The 27,199-nt window shown below is 45.0% G+C and overlaps 1 protein-coding gene across 3 annotated transcripts in view; it reads right to left on the bottom strand.

Moving 5' to 3' along the window:
* The window catches only part of THNSL2 (threonine synthase like 2), a 65,913-nt gene that overhangs the window by 5,097 nt on the left and 33,617 nt on the right, over positions 1–27,199 (bottom strand). For all 3 annotated transcript variants that reach the window (XM_063925089.1, XM_063925084.1, XM_063925096.1), the window contains 3 exons: positions 26,417–26,647; positions 23,272–23,417; positions 15,612–15,737 (listed from right to left, as the gene is read on the bottom strand). In XM_063925089.1, the coding sequence (XP_063781159.1) occupies positions 15,612–15,737; positions 23,272–23,417; positions 26,417–26,647 (503 nt within the window). The remainder of the gene's footprint in view (positions 1–15,611; positions 15,738–23,271; positions 23,418–26,416; positions 26,648–27,199) is intronic.

Here is a 27,199-nt window from a genome sequence, read left to right as displayed (position 1 = left end):
TCATAGTGTCATACTAGTTGTTACGAGTATACTACTATCTCTTTATCAACCAGTGTACAGTGCGGTAGTTCACGGCTGTGGCTACCTCTGTGTCGGCAGTCGGCAGGCAGTCCGTCCATCCATAATTGTATTATTATTATAATATATACCACCTAACTGTGGTATTTTTTTTTCTTTCTTTATACCGTCGTCATAGTGTCATACTAGTTGTTACGAGTATACTACTATCTCTTTATCAACCAGCGTACAGTGCGGTAGTTCACGGCTGTGGCTACCTCTGTGTCGGCAGTCGGCAGGCAGTCCGTCCATCCATAATTGTATTATTATTATAATATATACCACCTAACCGTGGTTTTTTTATACCACCTAACCGTGGCAGTCCGTCCATAATTGTATACTAGTATCCAATCCATCCATCTCCATTGTTTACCTGAGGTGCCTTTTAGTTCTGCCTATAAAATATGGAGAACAAAAAAGTTGAGGTTCCAAAATTAGGGAAAGATCAAGATCCACTTCCACCTCGTGCTGAAGCTGCTGCCACTAGTCATGGCCGAGACGATGAAATGCCAGCAACGTCGTCTGCCAAGGCCGATGCCCAATGTCATAGTACAGAGCATGTCAAATCCAAAACACCAAATATCAGAAAAAAAAGGACTCCAAAACCTAAAATAAAATTGTCGGAGGAGAAGCGTAAACTTGCCAATATGCCATTTACCACACGGAGTGGCAAGGAACGGCTGAGGCCCTGGCCTATGTTCATGGCTAGTGGTTCAGCTTCACATGAGGATGGAAGCACTCAGCCTCTCGCTAGAAAACTGAAAAGACTCAAGCTGGCAAAAGCACCGCAAAGAACTGTGCGTTCTTTGAAATCCCAAATCCACAAGGAGAGTCCAATTGTGTCGTTTGCGATGCCTGACCTTCCCAACACTGGACGTGAAGAGCATGCGCCTTCCACTATTTGCATGCCCCCTGCAAGTGCTGGAAGGAGCACCCGCAGTCCAGTTCCTGATAGTCAGATTGAAGATGTCAGTGTTGAAGTACACCAGGATGAGGAGGATATGGGTGTTGCTGGCGCTGGGGAGGAAATTGACCAGGAGGATTCTGATGGTGAGGTGGTTTGTTTAAGTCAGGCACCCGGGGAGACACCTGTTGTCCGTGGGAGGAATATGGCCGTTGACATGCCAGGTGAAAATACCAAAAAAATCAGCTCTTCGGTGTGGAGGTATTTCACCAGAAATGCGGACAACAGGTGTCAAGCCGTGTGTTCCCTTTGTCAAGCTGTAATAAGTAGGGGTAAGGACGTTAACCACCTCGGAACATCCTCCCTTATACGTCACCTGCAGCGCATTCATAATAAGTCAGTGACAAGTTCAAAAACTTTGGGTGACAGCGGAAGCAGTCCACTGACCAGTAAATCCCTTCCTCTTGTAACCAAGCTCACGCAAACCACCCCACCAACTCCCTCAGTGTCAATTTCCTCCTTCCCCAGGAATGCCAATAGTCCTGCAGGCCATGTCACTGGCAAGTCTGACGAGTCCTCTCCTGCCTGGGATTCCTCCGATGCATCCTTGCGTGTAACGCCTACTGCTGCTGGCGCTGCTGTTGTTGCCGCTGGGAGTCGATGGTCATCCCAGAGGGGAAGTCGTAAGCCCACTTGTACTACTTCCAGTAAGCAATTGACTGTTCAACAGTCCTTTGCGAGGAAGATGAAATATCACAGCAGTCATCCTACTGCAAAGCGGATAACTGAGTCCTTGACAACTATGTTGGTGTTAGACGTGCGTCCGGTATCCGCCGTTAGTTCACAGGGAACTAGACAATTTATTGAGGCAGTGTGCCCCCGTTACCAAATACCATCTAGGTTCCACTTCTCTAGGCAGGCGATACCGAGAATGTACACGGACGTCAGAAAAAGACTCACCAGTGTCCTAAAAAATGCAGTTGTACCCAATGTCCACTTAACCACGGACATGTGGACAAGTGGAGCAGGGCAGGGTCAGGACTATATGACTGTGACAGCCCACTGGGTAGATGTATGGACTCCCGCCGCAAGAACAGCAGCGGCGGCACCAGTAGCAGCATCTCGCAAACGCCAACTCTTTCCTAGGCAGGCTACGCTTTGTATCACCGCTTTCCAGAATACGCACACAGCTGAAAACCTCTTACGGCAACTGAGGAAGATCATCGCGGAATGGCTTACCCCAATTGGACTCTCCTGTGGATTTGTGGCATCGAACAACGCCAGCAATATTGTGTGTGCATTAAATATGGGCAAATTCCAGCACGTCCCATGTTTTGCACATACCTTGAATTTGGTGGTGCAGAATTTTTTAAAAAACGACAGGGGCGTGCAAGAGATGCTGTCGGTGGCCAGAAAAATTGCGGGACACTTTCGGCGTACAGGCACCACGTACAGAAGACTGGAGCACCACCAAAAACTACTGAACCTGCCCTGCCATCATCTGAAGCAAGAAGTGGTAACGAGGTGGAATTCAACCCTCTATATGCTTCAGAGGTTGGAGGAGCAGCAAAAGGCCATTCAAGCCTATACAATTGAGCACGATATAGGAGATGGAATGCACCTGTCTCAAGTGCAGTGGAGAATGATTTCAACGTTGTGCAAGGTTCTGATGCCCTTTGAACTTGCCACACGTGAAGTCAGTTCAGACACTGCCAGCCTGAGTCAGGTCATTCCCCTCATCAGGCTTTTGCAGAAGAAGCTGGAGGCATTGAAGAAGGAGCTAACACGGAGCGATTCCGCTAGGCATGTGGGACTTGTGGATGCAGCCCTTAATTCGCTTAACAAGGATTCACGGGTGGTCAATCTGTTGAAATCAGAGCACTACATTTTGGCCACCGTGCTCGATCCTAGATTTAAAGCCTACCTTGGATCTCTCTTTCCGGCAGACACAGGTCTGCTGGGGTTGAAAGACCTGCTGGTGACAAAATTGTCAAGTCAAGCGGAACGCGACCTGTCAACATCTCCTCCTTCACATTCTCCCGCAACTGGGGGTGCGAGGAAAAGGCTCAGAATTCCGAGCCCACCCGCTGGCGGTGATGCAGGGCAGTCTGGAGCGACTGCTGATGCTGACATCTGGTCCGGACTGAAGGACCTGACAACGATTACGGACATGTCGTCTACTGTCACTGCATATGATTCTCTCAACATTGATAGAATGGTGGAGGATTATATGAGTGACCGCATCCAAGTAGGCACGTCACACAGTCCGTACTTATACTGGCAGGAAAAAGAGGCAATTTGGAGGCCCTTGCACAAACTGGCTTTATTCTACCTAAGTTGCCCTCCCACAAGTGTGTACTCCGAAAGAGTGTTTAGTGCCGCCGCTCACCTTGTCAGCAATCGGCGTACGAGGTTACATCCAGAAAATGTGGAGAAGATGATGTTCATTAAAATGAATTATAATCAATTCCTCCGCGGAGACATTGACCAGCAGCAATTGCCTCCACAAAGTACACAGGGAGCTGAGATGGTGGATTCCAGTGGGGACGAATTGATAATCTGTGAGGAGGGGGATGTACACGGTGATATATCGGAGGGTGAAGATGAGGTGGACATCTTGCCTCTGTAGAGCCAGTTTGTGCAAGGAGAGATTAATTGCTTCTTTTTTGGGGGGGGTCCAAACCAACCCGTCATATCAGTCACAGTCGTGTGGCAGACCCTGTCACTGAAATGATGGGTTGGTTAAAGTGTGCATGTCCTGTTTTGTTTATACAACATAAGGGTGGGTGGGAGGGCCCAAGGATAATTCCATCTTGCACCTCTTTTTTCTTTTCTTTTTCTTTGCATCATGTGCTGATTGGGGAGGGTTTTTTGGAAGGGACATCCTGCGTGACACTGCAGTGCCACTCCTAGATGGGCCCGGTGTTTGTGTCGGCCACTAGGGTCGCTTATCTTTCTCACACAGTCAGCTACCTCATTGCGCCTCTTTTTTTCTTTGCGTCATGTGCTGTTTGGGGAGGGTTTTTTGGAAGGGACATCCTGCGTGACACTGCAGTGCCACTCCTAGATGGGCCCGGTGTTTGTGTCGGCCACTAGGGTCGCTTATCTTACTCACACAGCGACCTCGGTGCAAATTTTAGGACTAAAAATAATATTGTGAGGTGTGATGTGTTCAGAATAGGCTGAAAATGAGTGTAAATTATGTTTTTTGAGGTTAATAATACTTTGGGATCAAAATTACCCCCAAATTCTATGATTTAAGCTGTTTTTTAGGGTTTTTTGAAAAAAACACCCGAATCCAAAACACACCCGAATCCGACAAAAAAAATTCGGTGAGGTTTTGCCAAAACGCGGTCGAACCCAAAACACGGCCGCGGAACCGAACCCAAAACCAAAACACAAAACCCGAAAAATTTCAGGCGCTCATCTCTAAATTGGGTAGGTGTGGCTTAGAAATCTCTCTCTCTCTGACGTCACTGAACGAGATAATTATGCGATAACCTGCGAGATGCAGACACAGCTTAGATTATGGCGACTCTGCCCGTATTTTTAAAGTGGCAATCATTTAAAAGGAAAAGCCAATCTGGTTTAGCCGTTGAAATTATTGTCGCTTTGAAAATACGGTGTTACTCGCCTGAATCGCTTTGTGCCTGCATCTCGCAGGCTATCGCATATGGGAGGTCATTCCGACCCGATCGCTCGCTACAGTTTGTCGCAGTGATCGGGTCGGAACTGCGCATTTTGCCGGCGCAGTCGTCATTGCCTAGCGATCGCCTCTGAGACAGAGGCGGTCCCTGGGCGGGAGGGGGCTGGACAGCGGCGTTAAGCCGCCGTTTAGGGGGCGCGGTCCAGCCAACGCAGGCATGGCCGGACCGTTGGGGGGCGGGCCGCGGCGGCTGCGTGACGTCACATGCAGCCGCTGCGGGCCGGGGAGCGACAAGTAGCTGCGCTGGTCGGGAGCTACTCTTGATGTGCAAAGGCATCGCACAGCGGCGACGCCTTTGCACTTCAAGAGTGCAAAGGCATCGCCATGCAAAGGCATCGCCGCTGTGCAATGCTTTTGCACCTCTGCGGGGGAAGGGCGGCACTGACATGCAGGGCGAACTAGCCATTTGCTGGGCATCCCCCCCGCATGTCAGTGTGAATGATCGTAGCTGTGCTAAATTTAGGACAGCTACGATCAACTCGGAATGACCCCCATGGTGCCTTATTCAGGTTTGTTAGCAAACAAAAAAGCAGACAACTGGGCAAAACTTTGCTGCACTGCAGGTGGGGCAGATGTAACATGTGCAGAGAGAGTTAGATTTGGGTGGGGTGTGTTCAAACTGAAATCTAAATTGCAGCATAAAAATAAAGCAGCCAGTATTTACCCTGCACAGAAACAATATAACCCACCCAAATCTAACTCTTTCTGCACATGTTACATCTGCCCCTGCAGTGCACATGGTTTTGCCCATTAGTGTACTTTTTTGGTTTGCTAAGAAATCTGAATAACCCCCATGTCCCGAAAACTGTTGTTTCCTACAGAATCTAGATCAGTTGCTGTAATTTCCTTTTATAACACCATTCCCTGTCCAGCAATATCGGAAGTGACTGCGCCCTTTCTCAGAATTGAAATAAGTTTCATCTATGTATATGCCTGTCTCATTTTTATGGGACTGCCCAGATTTGCAGACTCCCTAGGGGGGTGGGCTGTATAAAACAATGGGCGTGGCCTCAAGGCTCAAATAGGCATGGGTGTGCAACCCAGGTTGTTTGTTCTGTGTCATTCAATGCTTATAAATAATATTAATCCTGGTGACCTCTCCAATATTATTGTAGAGTTACAGCTATGCTTCCTTGTTATCTTACCAATGGACTAATCATCAGATTTAGAGGCTGTGCACATGGTATATTCTATGGTATCATTCCCATGCCTTATGCCAGTGTGTACTGAGCTGTGATACCATATGCTGCCACGGTATACCACTATATATACAGCTGAGTGACATCACACACAGACTAACAGGTCTCTTTGGTAAAATTTATATTAGGGCTTTTGGAGAACCTACTGCGTCTCTTCAGTACATTAATCATATATAATATTGCTTACTGCCAAAATGAGAATAAGCACGTCGGGTCTGTCCCTTGTGTCTTTCTATATGTACTCCATAAACAGGCCCTTCAGATCTCTCTGCCATACCCCACTAAAAATGTGTTCCATACTGAAAGGGAAAGATTGTATAGTTCAGGGGCAAATGCAGGATTACTACAGGGGGGGAGGGGTGGGGAGATCCAAATGAACATTGGATAACATTATAGCAAGTTAGTAAGTCTGGGGGAGTGGTAGAAGAGCCTCGTACCGACTCTGGACATATACAGTATGTTCACAATCAGTGCCGTCCTTAACCAATATGACCTAGGCAAGATTTTGTCTGGTGCCTCCTTGCACAGACGCTAGTTCCACTTCTGACCCTGCACCCCTTTCCCAGCACCATCACCCCTCACCCATAGCAGTCCTCATTCTTGTGCTCATACCTCCTATATTTTAAATAGGAACAGTGTGCACATTCGGGGCGCAGCCCAAAACGGGGTATGTCCTTGCTGGGAAGGGACATGGCCACACAATAATACCCCCAGTTGAAATTATGCCACGCAGTACTGCAACTTTATTCACATTACATCAAGCAATAGTGTCTCTTATTCACGTTACATCACACAGTAGTACCACGTTACTCCTCACAGTAGTGCCCCTTATTCACATTAGACCACACAGTTGTGCCCTTTCTATACATTACGCCACAAAGTACTGTAGTACACCTTACACACATAATGCCGCACATTAGTAATGCAATTAATATGCAGATACAGCCTCAGTCACACACACAGAATATAGGCATGCTGCATATCATTTTCATCAGCAGAAGCTGCTTGTGCCCCTAGGCATTCCCAATGCCCTAGTCACTTGTCTCGTTTACCTATGCCTAGCTGACAAAAATTACATGATTTTTTTATTTTTATCAATGACTGTCAATTTGTTACCAATTTTTAACCAAACCAAAAACCAAATCCGTACCAGAACACTTGAGGGTGTTTTTGCCGAAACACTATGATGAATAAGAACCAAAATGAAAAAAACACACCTTTATTTTATATATTGGAATACAGTATTAATAATTAACACTATAGATGGTCTAGTATAGGCTATATCAAACATATTTAATATAAATAACGTAAGTGGTCAGGAAAAGACTAAACATCCTATGATAAATAAATAAATAAATAAATACACATACATAATAGAATCTGTAGGAAACAGACGTGCACTTTGTTAGCACACACTCTCCCACCTCATAGTAAGACTCCTGTCTCTTCTTCCTGGCAGCTACTCTCTGGTTCAGACAGTGTACAGACTGAGCGCTCAGATCCACACTCACACTGCAAACTTAGTAGAAGAAGCTGCTATCACCAGGCATGTGCAACAGCCTTGCTCTGTCCCTTACACCTCATGTTATGGTGGTAGCTCTAGTAATCATATTATATACTATTGATAGGTCATAATTTGAACCACTGGCAAAGAGAAGGAGAGTTTCCCTGCAACCCGGATCCCCCCCATGTTTGCCTATGCAATTAATAGACAGCATAGATGGTGTAGTGGTTAGCATTACTGCCTCACAGCACTGAGGTCATGGGTTCGATTTCCACCATGGCCCTAACTGTGTGGAGTTTGTATATTCTCCCTGTACTTGTGTGGGTTTCCTCCGGGTTTCCTCCCACAATCCAAAACTATACTGGTAGGTACATTGGCTTTCAAAAAAAATTAACCCTAGCATGAATGTGTGCGCGAGTACATGTGATAGGGAATATAGGCCCCCATTTATCAAGCAGCTATAAGTGAAGTGGTAAATACCGTTTTCACTCGCCGTGGCATCGCGATCTTCCATTTAAGAAGAGCTTATGCCACGGCGAGCAAATGCGGTATTTGCCGCATCAGCGCTGATGTTTACCTTACATCAGCGCTGACAATGATGTGTGTAGGGAGTCTGCGCATGTGCCGGAATATGGTCGTTTTCGGCACATGCGCAGTAGTAATTTCCGGATGCGGCGTGATGCATGCCGGGATTGCTGTGGGAGGGGGAGCCAGAGCGCAGGAGGGACGATGCTGCAGCAGAGTCCTGTCTCTATAGCAACATGGCAGCTGTGATGCATGCCGGAATTGCTGCGGGAGGGGGGAGGCGGAGCGCTGGACGGACTCCGCTACAGAGGTGTCCTAACGTCTGCCCGGAGCAGACGAGGCCATTATAGGTAAGTGAGCGCTGTTTCAGAAATAGCGCTCGTTCTAAACGTTTCTTTGGAAGTGGGGGTGACCACTTCAGCGGACGGTGCAGCACTGCTGATTTGGAGCGCTGGTTTGAAAACTTTTCTTTAATATGGTACCTTTTTTCACCCATTTCTTACCAGCTGCACCATGCTGGGGTATAGGGATCAAAGAAGATTACTATTGGATTCAGTATTTGAAACCAATGGTGGAGATAGGGATAGAACAGAGGTATGAGTGGATACGAAATAAATGGATATCATTATGAGGAAACTCGAGTATGTGTTAATTAGAGAAAGCAAAATCTGGTGGGAGACTATAACCCTAGAAAAATATATTGCAGAAAAACTTATCCCTAGAGGGCTGAAAATAGAGAAAAGACCCTCTTCAGAAAATGAAAGTAAAGATTTTTACGAAAAATGGAAGAACATCACAGAGAACTGCTCCATATCACTTATGGAATTAATAATACAGGAAAGGAAAAAAGACCTTAACCTGATAGAGAAACAAATAGAAAGTTTCACTACGGAATTAATTACATTTAGAGACCTAGAAAAATATGTTGAGAAAGAAAATAAAATGGAAAGCAGAATAATTAAAAGAGAAAAAGAATTAATAATGAGAAAAAAAAGGAAATATATAAGGGATAAGAGAGAAAGAGAAACAGAACAAGATGAAGGAGATGAAAGAAGAAGAAGTGCTACATTAGAGGAAGAGAGAGAAGAAACCCCATGTAATTGTGACATCAATTCAATACAGAGACCAAGGGAAATGAGAAATGAAAAAAAGGAAAAGAGGAATCATGACAGGAAAAATATGAGAAGAACCTCACCTCATTTAGAGGAGGAACATGAAGCTAGAAGAAGAGAAATGAGGAGATTTTCACCTTACCCAGACACTAGAAATTATAAAAGAAGGGAATTTACGGGTAGGAGAAATCAAAATTGGAAAAGGATGGAAAATAACCAGAGAAGGGAAAGACAAAATTACGATAGGGACTATTTTGTGAAGGATGAATGGCATATCAACCAAAGAAACTACGAACCACAAACCAGAGACAATAGCAATAGGTTCAGAGCATTTAACAATGAAGCTTTTTTAGGGCAGAATTGGAAGAGAAACAGAAGGTATTAGTGTTCAGAAGAGAACGCAAGAAAAGGGGCAAAAGGGGCAAAGGACGTCAAAATAAATCTAAACATTCAGAAGTTAAGGATGGCAATGAACTGGAATTGGGGAAGACAAAGATATTCAATTTAAGTAATTATGAATTGACAGTGGATGAAACAAGGATACTAGAAAAAGGCCTCAAGTTCGCCCCGGATAATAAACTCAACAAATTCGAAACCTATCTGGACATCCAGAAATTCGTTAGAAAGGTTTCGCTTAAAAAAATATTTTTTAAGTCAACCAGGAGAAACAACATCAGAGAGAAACCCCTTCAAACCGAAGTCAACCTTCAACCCCACTTTCTCAAGAGGATGTTTCGTGGAAAGCTTTAATAAAGCTGTAACTACTGATCTGGACAAACTCCAACCGCATTGGAAGAAAGAACCCAATACCACGAAAAAAGAAAGAGAAGCAATTAAAGCACTACAAGACAACAAGGAAATTGTCATTAAACCCTCAGATAAAGGGGGGGGGGGAGTTGTGATTATGGATGCTAAAAAATACGAGGAAGAAATCAGCAGACAGATAGAAGATAAATCTACGTATATGGTTTTAAGAGGTAATCCAAATGAAAGAATAGAACGAGAATTAAAAACACTCTTAAACAAATACAAAAATGAAGGTATCATTCAAGAGAAAGAGGAACAGTATATTAACATCAAAAACCCTACCCTACCTGTTTTTTATGTATTGCCAAAGATCCACAAAAGTTTATCTAACCCCCCAGGAAGACCCATAGTAGCGGGAACAAACTCGGTTACATCAAATCTTTCCCATTTTATTGACCACCATCTCCAGCCCGAAGTTTTGAAAGTATCATACATCAAAGACACTGTGGATATCCTACAAAAAGTGAAAAGCTTCAAATGGGAACATAATTATATCATGGCCACTGCAGACGTTAGTAGTCTATACACAATTATTGACCATGAAAAAGGAATCAATGCCGTGAAATATCATTTACAAAACAGCAATTTTGAAACAGGCAAAATTCCGTTTATATTGGAGAGTATTAGGTTTATTTTAAATAATAATTTCTTCTGGCATAACGGAAAATTTTATTTACAAAAAATGGGGACTGCTAAGGGCACACGCTTTGCTCCAGCATATGCTAACCTCTTCATGAGTTATTGGGAAAATCATCACATATGGACAGAAGGCAACCCCTTTTTATCTAACATCAAATTATGGTATCGTTTTATCGATGACATTATTTTTATCTGGGAAGGTGATGAAGAAACTCTTAACTCTTTTTGCGAATCTCTTAATAAGAATGATTTTAACATTTCCTTGGTGTTCAATATTAGTAAAATGGAAGTAAATTTTTTGGATCTTACTTTGTATATCGAAAATAATGTTTTAAAAACAAAATCATATTTTAAACCAACGGACAGTAATTCCTACATTTCAGTTTCAAGTAACCACCATTTCAACTGGTTAAAAAATGTACCAAAAGGCCAAATCAGAAGAATAAGAAGAAACTGCACCGATATTACTGTTTTTAAAAACCAATCTGCTGATATGAAGAAAAAATTTGTTTCTAAAGGATATGATGGTAATAAAGTTGATGAATATATTACGGAAATACAAGAAGCAAACAGACAAGATCTCTTAAAACCAAAAAGAAAACTCCAGGAAGACACATGCACTTTACCTTTTATAACATCTTTTAATGGCCAACACAAGGAAATGGAACAAATTGTTAAAAAACATTGGCATCTTTTAACCAGAGATCCGATTTTAGAGAAAATCATACCACAGAACCCAAAATTCGTATATAGAAGAGCACCCAATTTAAAACAGAAGCTAGTAAAAAGTGCGATTGCACCTAAAAAATCTAGCAGAATAAAAACAAAAGGGTTTCATAGATGCGACTTGTGCTTGATGTGTAGAAGTCACACCAAGCATCCCAGTAAGACGGAGGAATTTAGGTCTAACACCACTGGGAATACATACAATATCTCTGAATTTATTACGTGCAACACTAAAAACTGTATTTATTTGATTGAGTGCAGTTGTAAATTACAGTATATTGGTCGGACCACCAGACCCCTTAAGGAACAATGGGCAGAACATACTCGGAATGTAAAGAAGGGCTTCGAAAACCACTCAGTTTCAAGTCATTTTAAGGCAGTCCACAATAAAAATTGTAACGCTTTGGAGAAAGTAATAGGCATTAAAATGGTTCAGAATCACTGGCGGAATGGAAATCTAGAAGAGAGTCTCGCACAAACAGAAATGAGGTGGATTTACAATATGGGGACTTTATCCCCCAAGGGACTGAATCTGGACTTTGAATTTAAATGGTTTTTATGATAATTTATTGATATATTTTTATTAATTATCATTTTTTTACCAATATAATATGTTTCTGTAATGAATTGTACTATTTTTAATATTTTAAAATGTGGTTCACATTTTTGAGGAGCACGAGGTTTTATATGAGAAATACCCTGTATTAATTAACCTGATGTTTCACATCTTTTATATTTATATATTGATGTCCAATTTTTGTTCTGTTTTTCTCCCACCTCTTGCTCATTTTACTAAGATGAGATATATAAATGGTTTGTTTTGTATCAAATGGAAGTCGGTGGAACGCATACTAATTAATGCGTTCCACAGCTGATTCCGTCCGTGACCGGAAGTTCGGGCATTGAATATCACATCAATGCCATTAGGAGCCGAGGCGGAAATGGAAATGGCATGCGTTCCAGCACATGGAACGCATGCTCCGTGAGAGGCTTGAAAACGCCGGGCGTGTATTATCACGAACGGCGGGCGGAACCGGAAGAACGGTGTGCGTTCCACGAGTTGGAACGCACGCCGAATCACGGAGTTTTGAACATTTTAAAGTGATTAAGGAATTGTATTTTAAGTTTTCACCACCTAAGGGGCTATAAATTATATACAAGAAAGAAGAAACCCACCACAATAGTCAGTACAAGCAAATTGACTGAGGGAACTATAATTACTGCACGGTCCAGTCTGAACCAATCACACCACAGCACTGGGTTTAAATACTCCCAGTTTTTCATTCCACCACACACCTTGAGAAAGGCTCCTTGAGAGCAGAAACGCGTTGGTGCTGTGGGACAGACTGCGACAGATCCAGTAAGAGTGGAAGTACCCAGGATTACCAGGGCTAGAGGAGGAACAGTGCTGAGATCCCGGGAGGTATCTGTTTACAACCTCACAAGTGCTATAGGGTAACCATCGCTGGGGACCCCACATATTCTGGTACGCATATTTGCCCCACTACAAGTTGGTGGAATTGTATATTACCTGCTTATGTTGTTCACACCCATAATAAAACTGTACTTCACTATATATTCCCTCATTTTTGTTTCTTTGAGGGAACGAAGAGGAACTCTGTTCTGATCTAAAGGGAAGGATCTGAATATTTGAATATTTGAATATCGAACGCTTTACATACAAAACTAATACTCGAACAATCATCCCGTACTACCCCGGGGTGCGCATATCTGCATTTTGTGAATCGTCTAAACGTTTCTTTGGAAGTGGGGGTGACCACTTCAGCGGACGGTGCAGCACTGCTGATTTGGAGCGCTGGTTTGAAAACTTTTCTTTAATAAAGATTTTGTCTGGTGCCTCCTTGCACAGACGCTAGTTCCACTTCTGACCCTGCACCCCTTTCCCAGCACCATCACCCATAGCAGTCCTCATTTTTGTGCTCATACCTCCTATATTTTAAATAGGAACAGTGTGCACATTCGGAGCGCAGCCCAAAACGGGGTGTGTCCTTGCTGGGAAGGGACATGGCCACACAATAATACCCCCAGTTGAAATTACGCCACGCAGTACTGCAACTTTATTCACATTACATCAAGCAATAGTGTCTCTTATTCACGTTACATCACACAGTAGTACCACGTTACTCCTCACAGTAGTGCCCCTTATTCACATTACACCACACCATATTGCTCATAATTCACATTAGACCACACAGTAGTGCCCTTTCTATACATTACGCCACAAAGTACTGTAGTACACCTTATACACATAATGCTGCACATTAGTAATGCAATTAATATGCAGATACAGCCGCAGTCACACACACAGAATATAGGCATGCTGCATATCATTTTCATCAGCAGAAGCTGCTTGTGCCCCTAGGCACTTGTCTAGTTTACCTATGCCTAGCTGACAAAAATGACATGATTTTTTTTATTTTTATCAATGATTGTCAATTTGTTACCAATTTTTAACCAAACCAAAAACCAAATCCGTACCAGAACACTTGAGGGTGTTTTTGCCGAAACACTATGATGAATAAGAAGAACCAAAATAAAAAATACACTGAGGTCCACACACACCTTTATTTTATATATTGGAATACAGTATTAATAATTAATACTATAGATGGTCTAGTATAGGCTATATCAAACATATTTAATATAAATAACGTAAGTGGTCAGGAAAAGACTAAACATCCTATGATAAATAAATAAATAAATACACATACATAATTGAATCTGTAGGAAACAGACGTGCACTTTGTTAGCACACACTCTCCCACCTCATAGTAAGACTCCTGTCTCTTCTTCCTGGCAGCTACTCTCTGGTTCAGACAGTGTACAGACTGAGCGCTCAGATCCACACTCACACTGCAAACTTAGTAGAAGAAGCTGCTATCACCAGGCATGTGCAACAGCTCTGCTCTGTACCTTACACTGCATGTTATGGTGGTAGCTCTAGTAATCATATTATATACTATTGATAGGTCATAATTTGAACCACTGGCAAAGAGAAGGAGAGTTTCCCTGCAACCCGGATCCCCCCCATGTTTGCCTATGCAATTAATAGACAGCATAGATGGTGTAGTGGTTAGCATTACTGCCTCACAGCACTGAGGTCATGGGTTCGATTTCTACCATGGCCCTAACTGTGTGGAGTTTGTATATTCTCCCTGTACTTGTGTGGGTTTCCTCCGGGTTTCCTCCCACAATCCAAAACTATACTGGTAGGTACATTGGCTTTCAAAAAAAATTAACCCTAGCATGAATGTGTGTGCGAGTACATGTGATAGGGAATATAAGCCCCCATTTATCAAGCAGCTATAAGTGAAGTGGTAAATACCGTTTTCACTCGCCGTGGTATAGTGGCATCGCGATCTTCCATTTAAGAAGAGCTTATGCCACGGCGAGCGAATGCGGTATTTGCCGCATCAGCGCTGATGTTTACCTTACATCAGCGCTGACAATGATGTGTGTAGGGAGTCTGCGCATGTGCCGGAATATGGTCATTTTCGGCACATGCGCAGTAGTAATTTCCGGATGCGGCGTGATGCATGCCGGGATTGCTGTGGGAGTGGGAGCCGGAGCGCAGGAAGGACGATGCTGCAGCAGAGTCCTGTCTCTATAGCAACCTGGCAGCTGTAATGCATGCCGGGATTGCTGCGGGAGGGGGGAGCCGGAGCGCTGGACGGACTCCGCTACAGAGGTGTCCTAACGTCTGCCCGGAGCAGACGAGGCCATTATAGGTAAGTGAGCGCTGTTTCAGAAATAGCGCTCGTTCTTAAATACACTTTAGCGTGCCGCAGAATAGGGAATATAAAAGGCTAATAGCAGTTGGTCCCATTTACTACTAAAAATGAGTTTCCAGCAAGGAAACTCGTTGATAAATGGGGCCACAGATTATAAACTCCACTGGAACAGGGGCTGATGTGAATGGCCAAATATTCTCTGTAAAGTGCTGCAGAATATGTGTGCGCTATATAAATTACTGGCAATAAATAAATAACCATATATACACAGATGGGTGTGGTATTGAAAGTCGACAGTAACTAGGTCGACAATGTCTAGGTCGACAATGTCTAGGTCGACCACTATTGGTCGACAGTAACTAGGTCGACAGGGTGTCTAGGTCGACAGGGTCTTTAGGTCGACATGTTCTAGGTCGACAGGTCAAAAGGTCGACATGAGTTTTTAATGTTATTTTGGTGTCGTTTTCTTCGTAGAGTGACCGGGAACCCCAATTAGTGCACCGCGTCCCCTCGCATGGCTCGCTTCGCTCGCCATGCTTCGGGCATGGTGCCTTCGCTCCGCTACCGCTTTGACACCCTGTCGACCTAGTTACTGTCGACCAATAGTGGTCGACCTAGACATTGTCGACCTAGTTACTGTCGACTTTCAATCCGGATCCCACACAGATTATGTGACGTACCTTTTGGTGCAGCTCCTGTGGTAATTGGAGCCTTTTCTTCACATTAAATTCTTCCATCATCTGCTTAATCCTCCCACTGTCTGCTCCTGAAAGCAGCCACAGGATCCTCTCCATGTTGTAGGGTTCCTGCGATCAGACACACAGGGAAGAACTATGGAGGATGTGTAACAGAATGTGATGTAACTAGAGGTGAGCGAATCTCCTGCTCTTCAGCTCTTGGGATGGTTCACGGTATTTGGCCAATAGTTCCACCCTATACTAATTCATTCATAGATAGTGTATTTCTGGTTCAGGCAGAACTGGTTCATTAAATAGACGCTTAAAGATATAAAACATGGCAATTCACTATGGACAGAGGGGGTAATTCAGACCTGATTGGCCCCAGGAGTCAGACTGCGCATGTGCAAAGTGACGGGGGCAGCCATAGGGCATGCTAGGAGTGATCCGATCGGATTCCTCACACCGATCGTTGTGAGGGATCCCATAGGCTTCTATATGCACTATCCTGGCGGTCGGAGGTTAGTACATTCGGAAAATTCAGTAAACGGGGGTTTACCGCATTTTTCGTTTAATCCATTCCGCCCCCAGAGAGTTATGCTAATTTATTATGTGTCAACAGATTTAGAGGGGGGGGGGTCCTGGAGCTAGCTCCAGTGCTAAAATAAAGCTGTTCAGTATGTGTGTGCTGTATGAAGAAGCAGGCAGTATGTGTGTGCTGTATGAGGAAGCAGTCAGTATGTGTGTGCTTTATGAAGAAGCAGGCAGTATGTGTACTGTATGAGGAAGCAGGCAGTATGTGTGTCCTGTATGAGGAAGCGGTAAGTATGTGTGTGCTGTATGAGGAAGCAGGCAGTATGTGTGTCCTGTATGAGGAAGCGGTAAGTATGTGTGTGCTGTATGAGGAAGCAGGCAGAATGTGTGTGCTGTATGAAGGAGCAGGCAGTATGGGTGTGCTATATGAGGAAGCAGGCAGTATGTGTGTGCTGTATGAATGAGCAGGCAGTATGAGTGTGCTGTATGAGGAAGCGGCCAGTATGTGTGTGCTGTATGAAGAAGCAGGCAGTATGTGTGTGCTGTATGAGGAAGCAAGCAGTATGTGTGTGGTGTATGAAGGAGCAGGCAGTATGTTTGTGGTGTATGAAGGAGAAGTCAGTATGTGTGTGCTGTATGAGGAAGCAGTCAGTGTGTGTGTGTGCTGTATGAGGAAGCAGGCAGTATGTGTGTGCTGTATGAGGAAGCAGTCAGTATGTGTGTGCTGTATGAAGGAGCAGTCAGTATGTGTGTGCTATATGAAGGAGCAGGCAGTATGTGTGTGCTGTATGAGGAAGCAGTCAGTATGTGTGTGCTGTATGAAGGAGCAGGCAGTATGTGTGTGCTGTATGAAGGAGCAGGCAGTATGTGTGTGCTGTATGAGGAAGCGGTCAGTATGTGTGTGCTGTATGAGGAAGCAGGCAATATGTGTGTGCTCTATGAGGAAGCAGGCAGTATGTGTGTGCTGTATGAGGAAGCAGGCAGTATGTGTGTGCTGTATGAGGAAGCAGGCAATATGTGTGTGCTCTATGAGGAAGCAGGCAGTATGTGTGTGCTGTATGAGGAAACAGTCAGTATGTGTGTGCTGTATGAAGGAGCAGGCAGTATGGGTGTGCTATATGAGGAAGCAGACAGTATGTGTGTGCTGTATGAGGAAGCAGGCAGTATGTGTGTCTGTATGAGGAAGCGGCCAGTATGTGTGTGCTGTATGAGGAAGCAGGCAGTATGTGTGTGCTGTATGAGGAAGCAGTCAGTATGGGTGTGCTGTATGAAGGAGCAGTCAATATGTGTGTGCTGTGTGAAGGAGCAGGCAGTATGTGTGTGCTGTATGAGGAAGCAGGCAGTATGTGTGTGCTGTATGAAGGAGCAGTCAGTATGTGTGTGGTGTATGAAGGAGCAGGCAGTATGTGTGTGCTGTATGAGGAAGCGGCCAGTATGTGTGTGCTGTATGAGGAAGCAGGCAGTATGTGTGTGCTGTATGAGGAAGCAGGCAGTATGTGTGTCTGTATGAGGAAGCAGGCAGTATGTGTGTGCTGTATGAGAAAGCAGGCAGTATGTGTGTGCTGTATGAGGAAGCAGACAGTATGTGTGTGCTGTATGAAGAAGCGGCCAGTATGTGTGTGGTGTATGAATGAGCAGGCAGTATGTGTGTGGTGTATGAATGAGCAGTCAGTATGTGTGTGCTGTATGAAGGAGCAGGCAGTATGTGTGTGCTGTATGAAGGAGCAGGCAGTATGTGTGTGCTGTATGAAGAAGCAGGCAGTATGTGTTTGCTGTATGAAGAAGCAGGGAGTATGTGTGTGCTGTATGAAGGAGCAGTCAGTATGTGTGTGCTGTATGAAGGAGCAGGCAGTATGTGTGTGCTGTATGAGGAAGCGGCCAGTATGTGTGTGCTGTATGAGGAAGCAGGCAGTATGTGTGTGCTGTATGAGGAAGCAGGCAGTATGTGTGTGCTGTATGAGGAAGCAGGCAGTATGTGTGTGCTGTATGAGGAAACAGCAGTATGTGTGTTGTGTATGAAGGAGCAGTCAGTATGTGTGTGCTGTATGAAGGAGCAGTCAGTATGTGTGTGCTGTATGAAGGAGCAGTCAGTATGTGTGTGCTGTATGAGGAAGCAGTCAGTATGGGTGTGCTGTATGCAGGCAGTATGTGTGTGCTGTATGAAGGAGCAGGCAGTATGTGTGTGCTGTATGAGGAAGCAGGCAGTATGTGTGTGGTGTATGAGGAAGCAGTCAGTATGTGTGTGCTGTATGAGGAAGCAGGCAGTATGTGTGTGCTGTATGAGGAAGCGGGCAGTATGTGTGTGCTATGGGGGTCATTCCGCGTTGTTCGCTCGTTATTTTTTTCTCGCAACGGAGCGATTAGTCGCTAATGCGCATGCGCAATGTCCGCAGTGCGACTGCACCAAGTAAATTTGCTATGCAGTAGGGTATTTTACTCACGGCATTACGGGTTTTTTCTTCGTTCTGGTGATCGTAATGTGATTGACAGGAAGTGGGTGTTTCTGGGCAGAAACTGGCCGTTTTATGGGTGTGTGCGAAAAAACGCTACCGTTTCTGGGAAAAACGCGGGAGTGGCTGGAGAAACGGAGGAGTGTCTGGGCGAACGCTGGGTGTGTTTGTGATGTCAAACCAGGAACGAAACTGACTGAACTGATCGCAGATGCCGAGTAAGTCTGGAGCTTCTCAGAAACTGCTAAGAAGTGTATATTCGCAATTCTGCTAATCTTTCGTTCGCAATTTTGATAAGCTAAGATTCACTCCCAGTAGGCGGCGGCTTAGCGTGTGCAAAGCTGCTAAAAGCAGCTTGCGAGCGAACAACTCGGAATGACCCCCTATATGTAGAAGTAGTTAGTATTTGTGTGTAAAAAAACAAAACCCAATGTATTTGGACTTACTGAGGGGGTAATTCCAAGTTGATCGCAGCAGGAATTCTGTTAGCAATTGGGTAAAACCATGTGCACTGCAGGGGAGTCAGATAACATGTGCAGAGAGAGTAAGATTTGGGTGTGGTGTGTTCAATCTGCAATCTAATTTGCAGTGTAAAAATAAAGCAGCCAGTATTATTTACCCTGCACAGAAATAAAATAACCCACCTAAATCTAACTCTCTCTGCAAATGTTATATCTGCCACACCTGCAGTGCACATGGTTTTGCCCAACTGCTAAAAAATTTCCTGCTGCGATCAACTTGGAATTTCCCCCATTATCCAAGCTCTAATGGGCATATTACTCAATTATTGGGTTTTTGACTATAATTGCAGTTTCTGTTTACAGCAATAAGAAATAAAGTTTAACCCGAATATACTAATATACAGTACACATGCAGGGACAATGGCTCTGAAAAGAGCCCGTCCCTGTGATGTAATGATTGCTAATGTGATTATTTCTAGTGATGAGCGGGTTCGGTTTCTCGGAAACCAAACCCCCCCGAACTTCACCCATTTTACACGGGTCCGAGGCATACTCGGATTCTCCCGTATGGCTCGGTTAACCCGAGCGCGGCCGTACGTCATCATCCCGCTGTCAGATTCTCGCGAGATTCGGATTCTATATAAGCAGCTGCGCGTCGCCGCCATTTTCACTCGTGCATTCGAAATGTTAGGGAGAGGACTTGGCTGGCGTCCTCTCCGTTTATTCATTGTTGAGTTGATGCAAATATTTGTGCTTGCTTATATCATTGTGGGGACTGGGGAGCAGCTTTATATTAATATAGGAGTACAGTGCAGAGTTTTACCACCAGTTTTATCCGTTCTCTGCCTGAAAAAAACGCTCCTTATCTGTGCTCAGTGTGCTGCATATATCTGTGCTCACACTGCTTAATTGTGGGGACTGGGGAGCAGCTGTATTATAGAGCAGGAGTACAGTGCAGAGTTTTGCTGACAGTGACCACCACCAGTATACGTTGTCTGCCTGAAAAACACTCCATATCTGTGCTCAGTGTGCTGCTTTATTGTGGGGACTGGGGACCACCAGTATAATATTATATAGGAGGAGTACAGTGCAGAGTTTTGCTGACCAGTGACCACCAGTATATAATATATAGCATTACGGTACAGTAGGCCACTGCTGTACCTACCTCTGTGTCGTCAAGTATACTATCCATCTACATTCTATACCTGTGGTGCATTTTAGTTTTGCAGTTTGCTGACACAGTGACCACCAGTATATATAGCAGTACGGTACGGAAGGCCACTGCTGTACCTACCTCTGTGTCGTCAAGTATACTATCCATCTACATTCTATACCTGTGGTGCATTTCAGTTGTGCAGTTTGCTGACACAGTGACCACCAGTATATATAGCAGTACGGTACGGAAGGCCACTGCTCTACCTACCTCTGTGTCGTTAAGTGTACTATCCATCTACATTCTATACCTGTGGTGCATTTTAGTTTTGCAGTTTGCTGACACAGTGACCACCAGTAGATATAGCAGTACGGTACGGAAGGCCACTGCTGTACCTACCTCTGTGTCGTCAAGTATACTATCCATCTACATTCTATACCTGTGGTGCATTTCAGTTGTGCAGTTTGCTGACACAGTGACCACCAGTATATATAGCAGTACGGTACGGAAGGCCACTGCTGTACCTACCTCTGTGTCGTCAAGTATACTATCCATCTACATTCTATACCTGTGGTGCATTTTAGTTTTGCAGTTTGCTGACACAGTGACCACCAGTATATATAGCAGTACGGTACGGAAGGCCACTGCTGTACCTACCTCTGTGTCGTCAAGTATACTATCCATCTACATTCTATACCTGTGGTGCATTTTAGTTTTGCAGTTTGCTGACACAGTGACCACCAGTATATATAGCAGTACGGTACGGAAGGCCACTGCTGTACCTACCTCTGTGTCGTCAAGTATACTATCCATCCATACCTGTGGTGCATTTCAGTTTTGCACGGTTTGCTGACCACCAGTATATAATATATAGCATTACGGTACAGTAGGCCACTGCTCTACCTACCTCTGTGTCGTCAAGTATACTAGCTTAGTCACACAGCGACCTTGGTGCGCCTCTTTTTTTCTTTGCATCATGTGCTGTTTGGGGACAATTTTTTTGAAGTGCCATCCTGCCTGACACTGCAGTGCCACTCCTAGATGGGCCAGGTGTTTGTGTCGGCCACTTGTGTCGCTTAGCTTAGTCACACAGCGACCTTGGTGCACCTCTTTTTTTCTTTGCATCATGTGCTGTTTGGGGACTATTTTTTGGAAGTGCCATCCTGCCTGACACTGCAGTGCCACTCCTAGATGGGCCAGGTGTTTGTGTCGGCCACTTGTGTCGCTTAGCTTAGTCACACAGCGACCTTGGTGCGTCTCTTTTTTTCTTTGCATCATGTGCTGTTTGGGGACTATTTTTTTGAAGTGCCATCCTGCCTGACACTGCAGTGCACTCCTAGATGGGCCAGGTGTTTGTGTCGGCCACTTGTGTCGCTTAGCTTAGCCATCCAGCGACCTCGGTGCAAATTTTAGGACTAAAAATAATATTGTGAGGTGTTCAGAATAGACTGGAAATGAGTGGAAATTATGGTTATTGAGGTTAATAATACTATGGGATCAAAATGACCCCCAAATTCTATGATTTAAGCTGTTTATTTAGGGTTTTTTTTAAAAAACACCCGAATCCAAAACACACCCGAATCCGACAAAAAATTTTCGGTGAGGTTTTGCCAAAACGCGTCCGAATCCAAAACACGGCCGCGGAACCGAATCCAAAACCAAAACACAAAACCCGAAAAATGTCCGGTGCACATCACTAATTATTTCACTCCACTTTCGGGACCCCTGTGTGCCTGGATGTTTCTGGAATAATTTCTGCAAAGTGTTTTTAATATTCCTACGTGCAAGACAGACGTGTGTTATAAATGCTACTGTTCATTGCTAATTACAGGGAATTGCATTGTGGGACTTCAGAGAGTAACCACAGACTTCATCAAAATATCAGCTTTGCAACCAAATATTGGTGGTGGCAGAACTCAGTGCTTACTGTAGTGAGTGTGAGAGAGCATTGTGGGAAATTGTAATGAGTTTTAGACAGACCGGGTGGTTTTGTTCAGGTGGCTCTGGTAAGTCTTGGGGGTAGATTTACTAAAGCTTCTAAAAATGAAAAGTGGAGGTGTTACCCATAGCAACCGATCAGACTCCAGCTTAAAAAAAAAAAAAAATAGAACCTGATGGGTTGCTAGGGGCAACACCATCGCTTTTCTGTTTTAGAAGCTTTATTAATTCGGTTATGGTATAGTAGTTCGCCAGTAAAAAGGTTGACACCAAATGACACGAAAATGGTTGACGCGTGAAAAGGTCAAAATTAGTTTTTCATGTTTTTTTGTGTGTGTCAAAATGTAACTTCCAGCACATGGACCCTCCAATTAGTGCACTGCATCCCCTTGCATGGCTCGCTTCGTCACCATGCTTCGGGCAAGGTCCCTCGCTGCGCTCAGCAAAGGTTACTGTTCCCAACTGTAGTCCATGTGGATGGTAAATGAAAAAGTTGGAAAAAAAACAACTCACGTCGACCATATGTTGTGTTGACCATTGAACCTGTTAACTTGTTGACCATATGCACGTCAACCATTTGGTGTCGACCTACTGGACTGTCGACCTATGATCTGGATACCATTAAATCGTGTGGTCTTCAGTTTTCCGGCTGTCTGGGTCCCGGCGCACAGTATACCGGTGCCGAAATCTTGACAACTGGCCTTTTCTCCCTCTTGGGGCCCACGACCCTCCTGGAGGGAGAATAGATAGCGTAGCGCGCCACCGAGCCCGCAACGGGCTCATTTGCGCTTGCCCAGCTGTCGGTATGCCGGCAGTCAGGATTCCGGCGCCGGTATGCTGTGCGCCGGGACCCCGACAGCCAGCATACCATACTACACCCCATAAACTCTACTCCTAGCTGTCTTTCCTAGAAATATAGATTGTAATGCGCCAATATTCCACTAGAGGTCAGCACCAGCACGGTCTTTAAAGCATGCTGCTGTTATTGAGACATTTACAGTGACCTTGCTCATCAATAAGATTGCACAATTCTAATGGACAAGAGACACAACAAATTATACCTGATTCCACATGTGATAATATGTTGCATGGAATGCTATTGTGTATGCCATGTGGATTTCCGTTACCTGAATGTCCATTGCAGAAGCCAAAGTCACCTCCGTGTCCCTTAATGAGAAGTCTCCATGCTGAACAGTGCGGTGGATAATGTCATTTCTGTTCACACCAGCGACCAGCTGGATTGGCAGCCCCATCTTCTGTGCGATACACCCCGCTGGGAGTGGCGGGCAGGCGGGAAGAAAATATATATAACTATAGCATTTAATAAAGTCATATACACTAAATATTTATAATTGTATAAATTGTTTCACCTACAATACCTGAAGTATGGATATATATTTATTACAGTATATTTGTGGCATATCACCCCAAAACACCTGTTTTTTGAGGGGCACCTGAAAATATGAAGTATCCCCAAGATGTAATAAGGAGGGCGCGCGCAGCAGATATCTCAGACAGGTTTCTATAGGGGCTGCTGGATTTTCCAGACTTATGAATGAGAAGAATATTTCCAGTGTGAAAACTTGCACATTTTTTTTTTTTTACTGTGTTTACTCCTAAATTAGTCGACAGATCTTTAGAATATATGGTGGTCACTGCACAGTAATCGAGTGTCCCAGATAATTAAGTATTAATTAGAACTGGCAGAATTTACGCTGCTGGGTCGGACACACTGCCAGAGGGCAGGGCCGGATTAAGCCATGGGGCAACTCGGGGCACTTAAGACAGGGAGGCTTGAGATATTTGATATTGTGTATATTACATTTGGGATCAGTATGATTTGCCGATAGATGGGATACCGGCAGTTGGAATACCGACAGCGGCATCCGGGCCATCAGAATCCCGACAGCCCCCACAGTAAGCCCCCTCACCCTCCTCTGCCCCCTACCCTAACCCTCCCTTGTGGGTGCCTAACCCTCCCCACTTTGTGCCTAACCCTCCCTCCCCGGCCCCTAACCCGAACTCCCATTCTTTTGCCTAAACCTAACCTCCCCCACACAAGCGCATCCCGCTGTCCGAACAATCGGATGCCGGCTGACGGTATAGTCCCACATTGTCTCCTTCTTCAGGATCCCGACGTCGGTATATTGACCGCTGGGATCCCGTCTGTCAGGAAGCTAACTGCTTCTCTTACATTTGAACCAATGGTTTATATTAGGTTTAAACTAATAGTTTAATAATGCCTGGGTACTGTTTATAGCGCCACCTAATTGTGAGACAACTATTTCTTGTAGTGGATCAAAGACAACTTAACCTTAAAAATACACATAGAAAAATAAAATGTATAATTTATCTTGCAAAAATGCAATAGCAGCATCCTCTGTACTTACACCCTGGGACAGGACTCTTTGTGTCTCTCTCTTTCTAAACCCGAATGCTCTCATTAGATAACCGGTTACACAGGACTCAGACACCCAGGCGGGGAGGAGGAGAAGCTGGGATCCTTGTGTCACTTACAGTTCTCTCCCCTATTCCTATATCTCCTCTGGTTTGGAAGCTACGTCAGTAGCTCATGAAAGCTGATACCCCTGTGTCTCTGCCTGCACTGCATACTGTCCTCCTCGCATTCTGGCTGCCTTTTCTACTGCTGCACAAGAGGGATAGCTAGTGATGTCAGTGTGTTTCTGCCCGGGGCGCCCCCTGACAGAGGGGGGCCAGGGGTACAGTATCCCCTGCACAGTAGCGGCTCTTGCCACAGGCAAGCAGGCTTTTTGCCCGGGGCGCCGCTACCCTGAGGGAGGCGCTGCCGCCGTGGCAAGAGCCGCTACTAATCCACCCTCCCTCCCCGGCCCCCGGCTGCAGCAAACGCCGTGTGCGCCTGCTGCAGACGGCGTTGCTGACTGATGCTAGAGGTCAAAATTGACCCCTAGTGTCAGTGCGGCGCTGTTATGGGAGAGACGTCATGACGTCTCTCCCATAGAGAGGAGCCGGCACCCAGAGACAGCAGCAGCAGCGGTCCGGAAGCAGGAACGAGACTGGTAAGTATTGTGGGGGGGGTTTTAGGGTTTCAAAGCGGCGCTACTACAGGGGGCACATACTGGGGACACTACTACTGGGGGCACTACTACAGGGGGCACATACAGGGGGCACAGCTACAAGGGGCACAGCTACTGGGGGCAGATCTACGGGGGGCACAATTACAGGGAGCACATACTGGGGGCACTGCTACAGGGGGAACAGCTACTGGGGCAAATCAACTGGGGGCACTGCTACAAGGGGCACTGCTACAGGGGGCACAACTACTAGGGGCACTACTACAGTGGGCACTACTACAGGGGGAACACCTACTGGGGGCAAATTAACTGGGGGCACAGCTGCTGGGGGCACAACTACTGGGGGCAAATCTACAGGGGGGCACAACTACTGGGGGCGCAACTACAGGGGGCACATACTGGGGCACAGCTACAGGGTGCAAATCAACTGGGGGCACAACTACAAGGGGCACAGCTACTGTGGGCACTACTATAGGGGGCACAGCTACAAGGAGCACAACTAAATGGGGCATTGCTACAGGGGAAACAGCTACTGGGGGAAAATTAACTGGGCACAGCTACTGGGGGTACAGCTACTGGGGCACAACTACTGGGGGCACAGCTACAGTGGGGCAAAAGTACAGGGGGATAACTGTGGGCACGCCCCTTCCCTATGAAGAAGCCACGCCCCTGTTTTGGGGTGACGTCATCGGCATGCACCAACTGTATTTTACCTGGAGGGGGCGCCACAGGAAACTTTCGCCCTGGGCGCCACAAGGTCTAAAACCGGCCCTGCCCCTGCACCCCTCCCTTAATATGGCTATGCCTGAGGAGACGCAGGGCTTTTGGGGACCCCTCTTCGTGCTCCAGACCTCCTTCTGTTAGGAAGATACAGGCCACTGAGAACTAACGCCATCTGCAGGTGTCCACAGGTCCTGCAAGGTAACGGCAGAAAAACTTTTACGCTTTCAGAGTTTGCTGAATATTTACAGCAAAATCGATCCTCTAATATTGAATGAGCCTGTTACTTAATATATGAAGGAACCAGTTTTCCGCATGCATAACGGCTCCATAAGGCATGACGAATAGACGGCTGCAATGTTTTTTACACACAGTTCATGATTTCTAATATATATTCAGTGTTATCATCATATGATCACTTCAGTAAGTATTACCCTGTATGACTTTGTAGATACTTTATTAAGCACATTGTAGCTATAGTATTCTCTGTGCTTCTTACCTGTCATATTCCCTGCTCCGCCTGTTGGTACAACTATTTCCACTTGGGGCAGCGTTTCTCCAGCTGTGGTTGGAACGCATTGGAAGTAGCCATGGCAGAAATGAGCAATCTGCACCATCACTCGTGCCCAGTTCACAGAGTTGGTGCTCATTATACTATGCTGTCTCACAAAGTCTGTGTCTTCAAAGAACTTTTTTATGGGTACATCAAGCTCATCCGATGTTCCATCAACTGTACAGGGAGGGAGATAAAAAATAAATAGTAAGGAATAATTTCACAGTAGTGTATCTACAAAATACAGGGGTGGGTTTAGGGGTTAGGGCACCCCTAGGCACAACAGTAATGGCCGACACACTCCGCCAATTCTCATTGTTTGTTTAAAAGCCCTCATTTGATAATTATCAATGTAATATAATTATTATAATAATAATAATAATAAGTCATGAACTATGATATTTTTTTATTTTATTTTGTATTCGTATTTACTACTTAGATCAACTTACAGGGGTAGTCTGCTCATGTCCTAGTAGATTATACTCCACTCAAAATAGCATACAGTAAGGTACAGAGGAAATATTTAGTAGTTACTGGTAAATTTTGGACAGTACTAAACAATAATCCAAGTGCCACCCCCCAACAAATGGCGCCCCTAGGCACGTGCCTCATGGGAGAGTCACAATTAAGGGGTCTATTCATGAAGCAGTGAAAAGTGTGGAGAAGTGAGCCATTGGAGAAGTTGCCCATAGCAACCAATCAGCAATGAAGTAACATTTATAATTTGCA

This window comes from Pseudophryne corroboree, chromosome 1 (genome assembly GCF_028390025.1).
Source record: "Pseudophryne corroboree isolate aPseCor3 chromosome 1, aPseCor3.hap2, whole genome shotgun sequence".
NCBI classification, from domain to species: Eukaryota; Metazoa; Chordata; class Amphibia; order Anura; family Myobatrachidae; genus Pseudophryne; species Pseudophryne corroboree.
The sequence above is the reverse complement of the archived record's forward strand: the minus strand, read 5'-3'. Positions and strand labels throughout refer to the sequence as shown.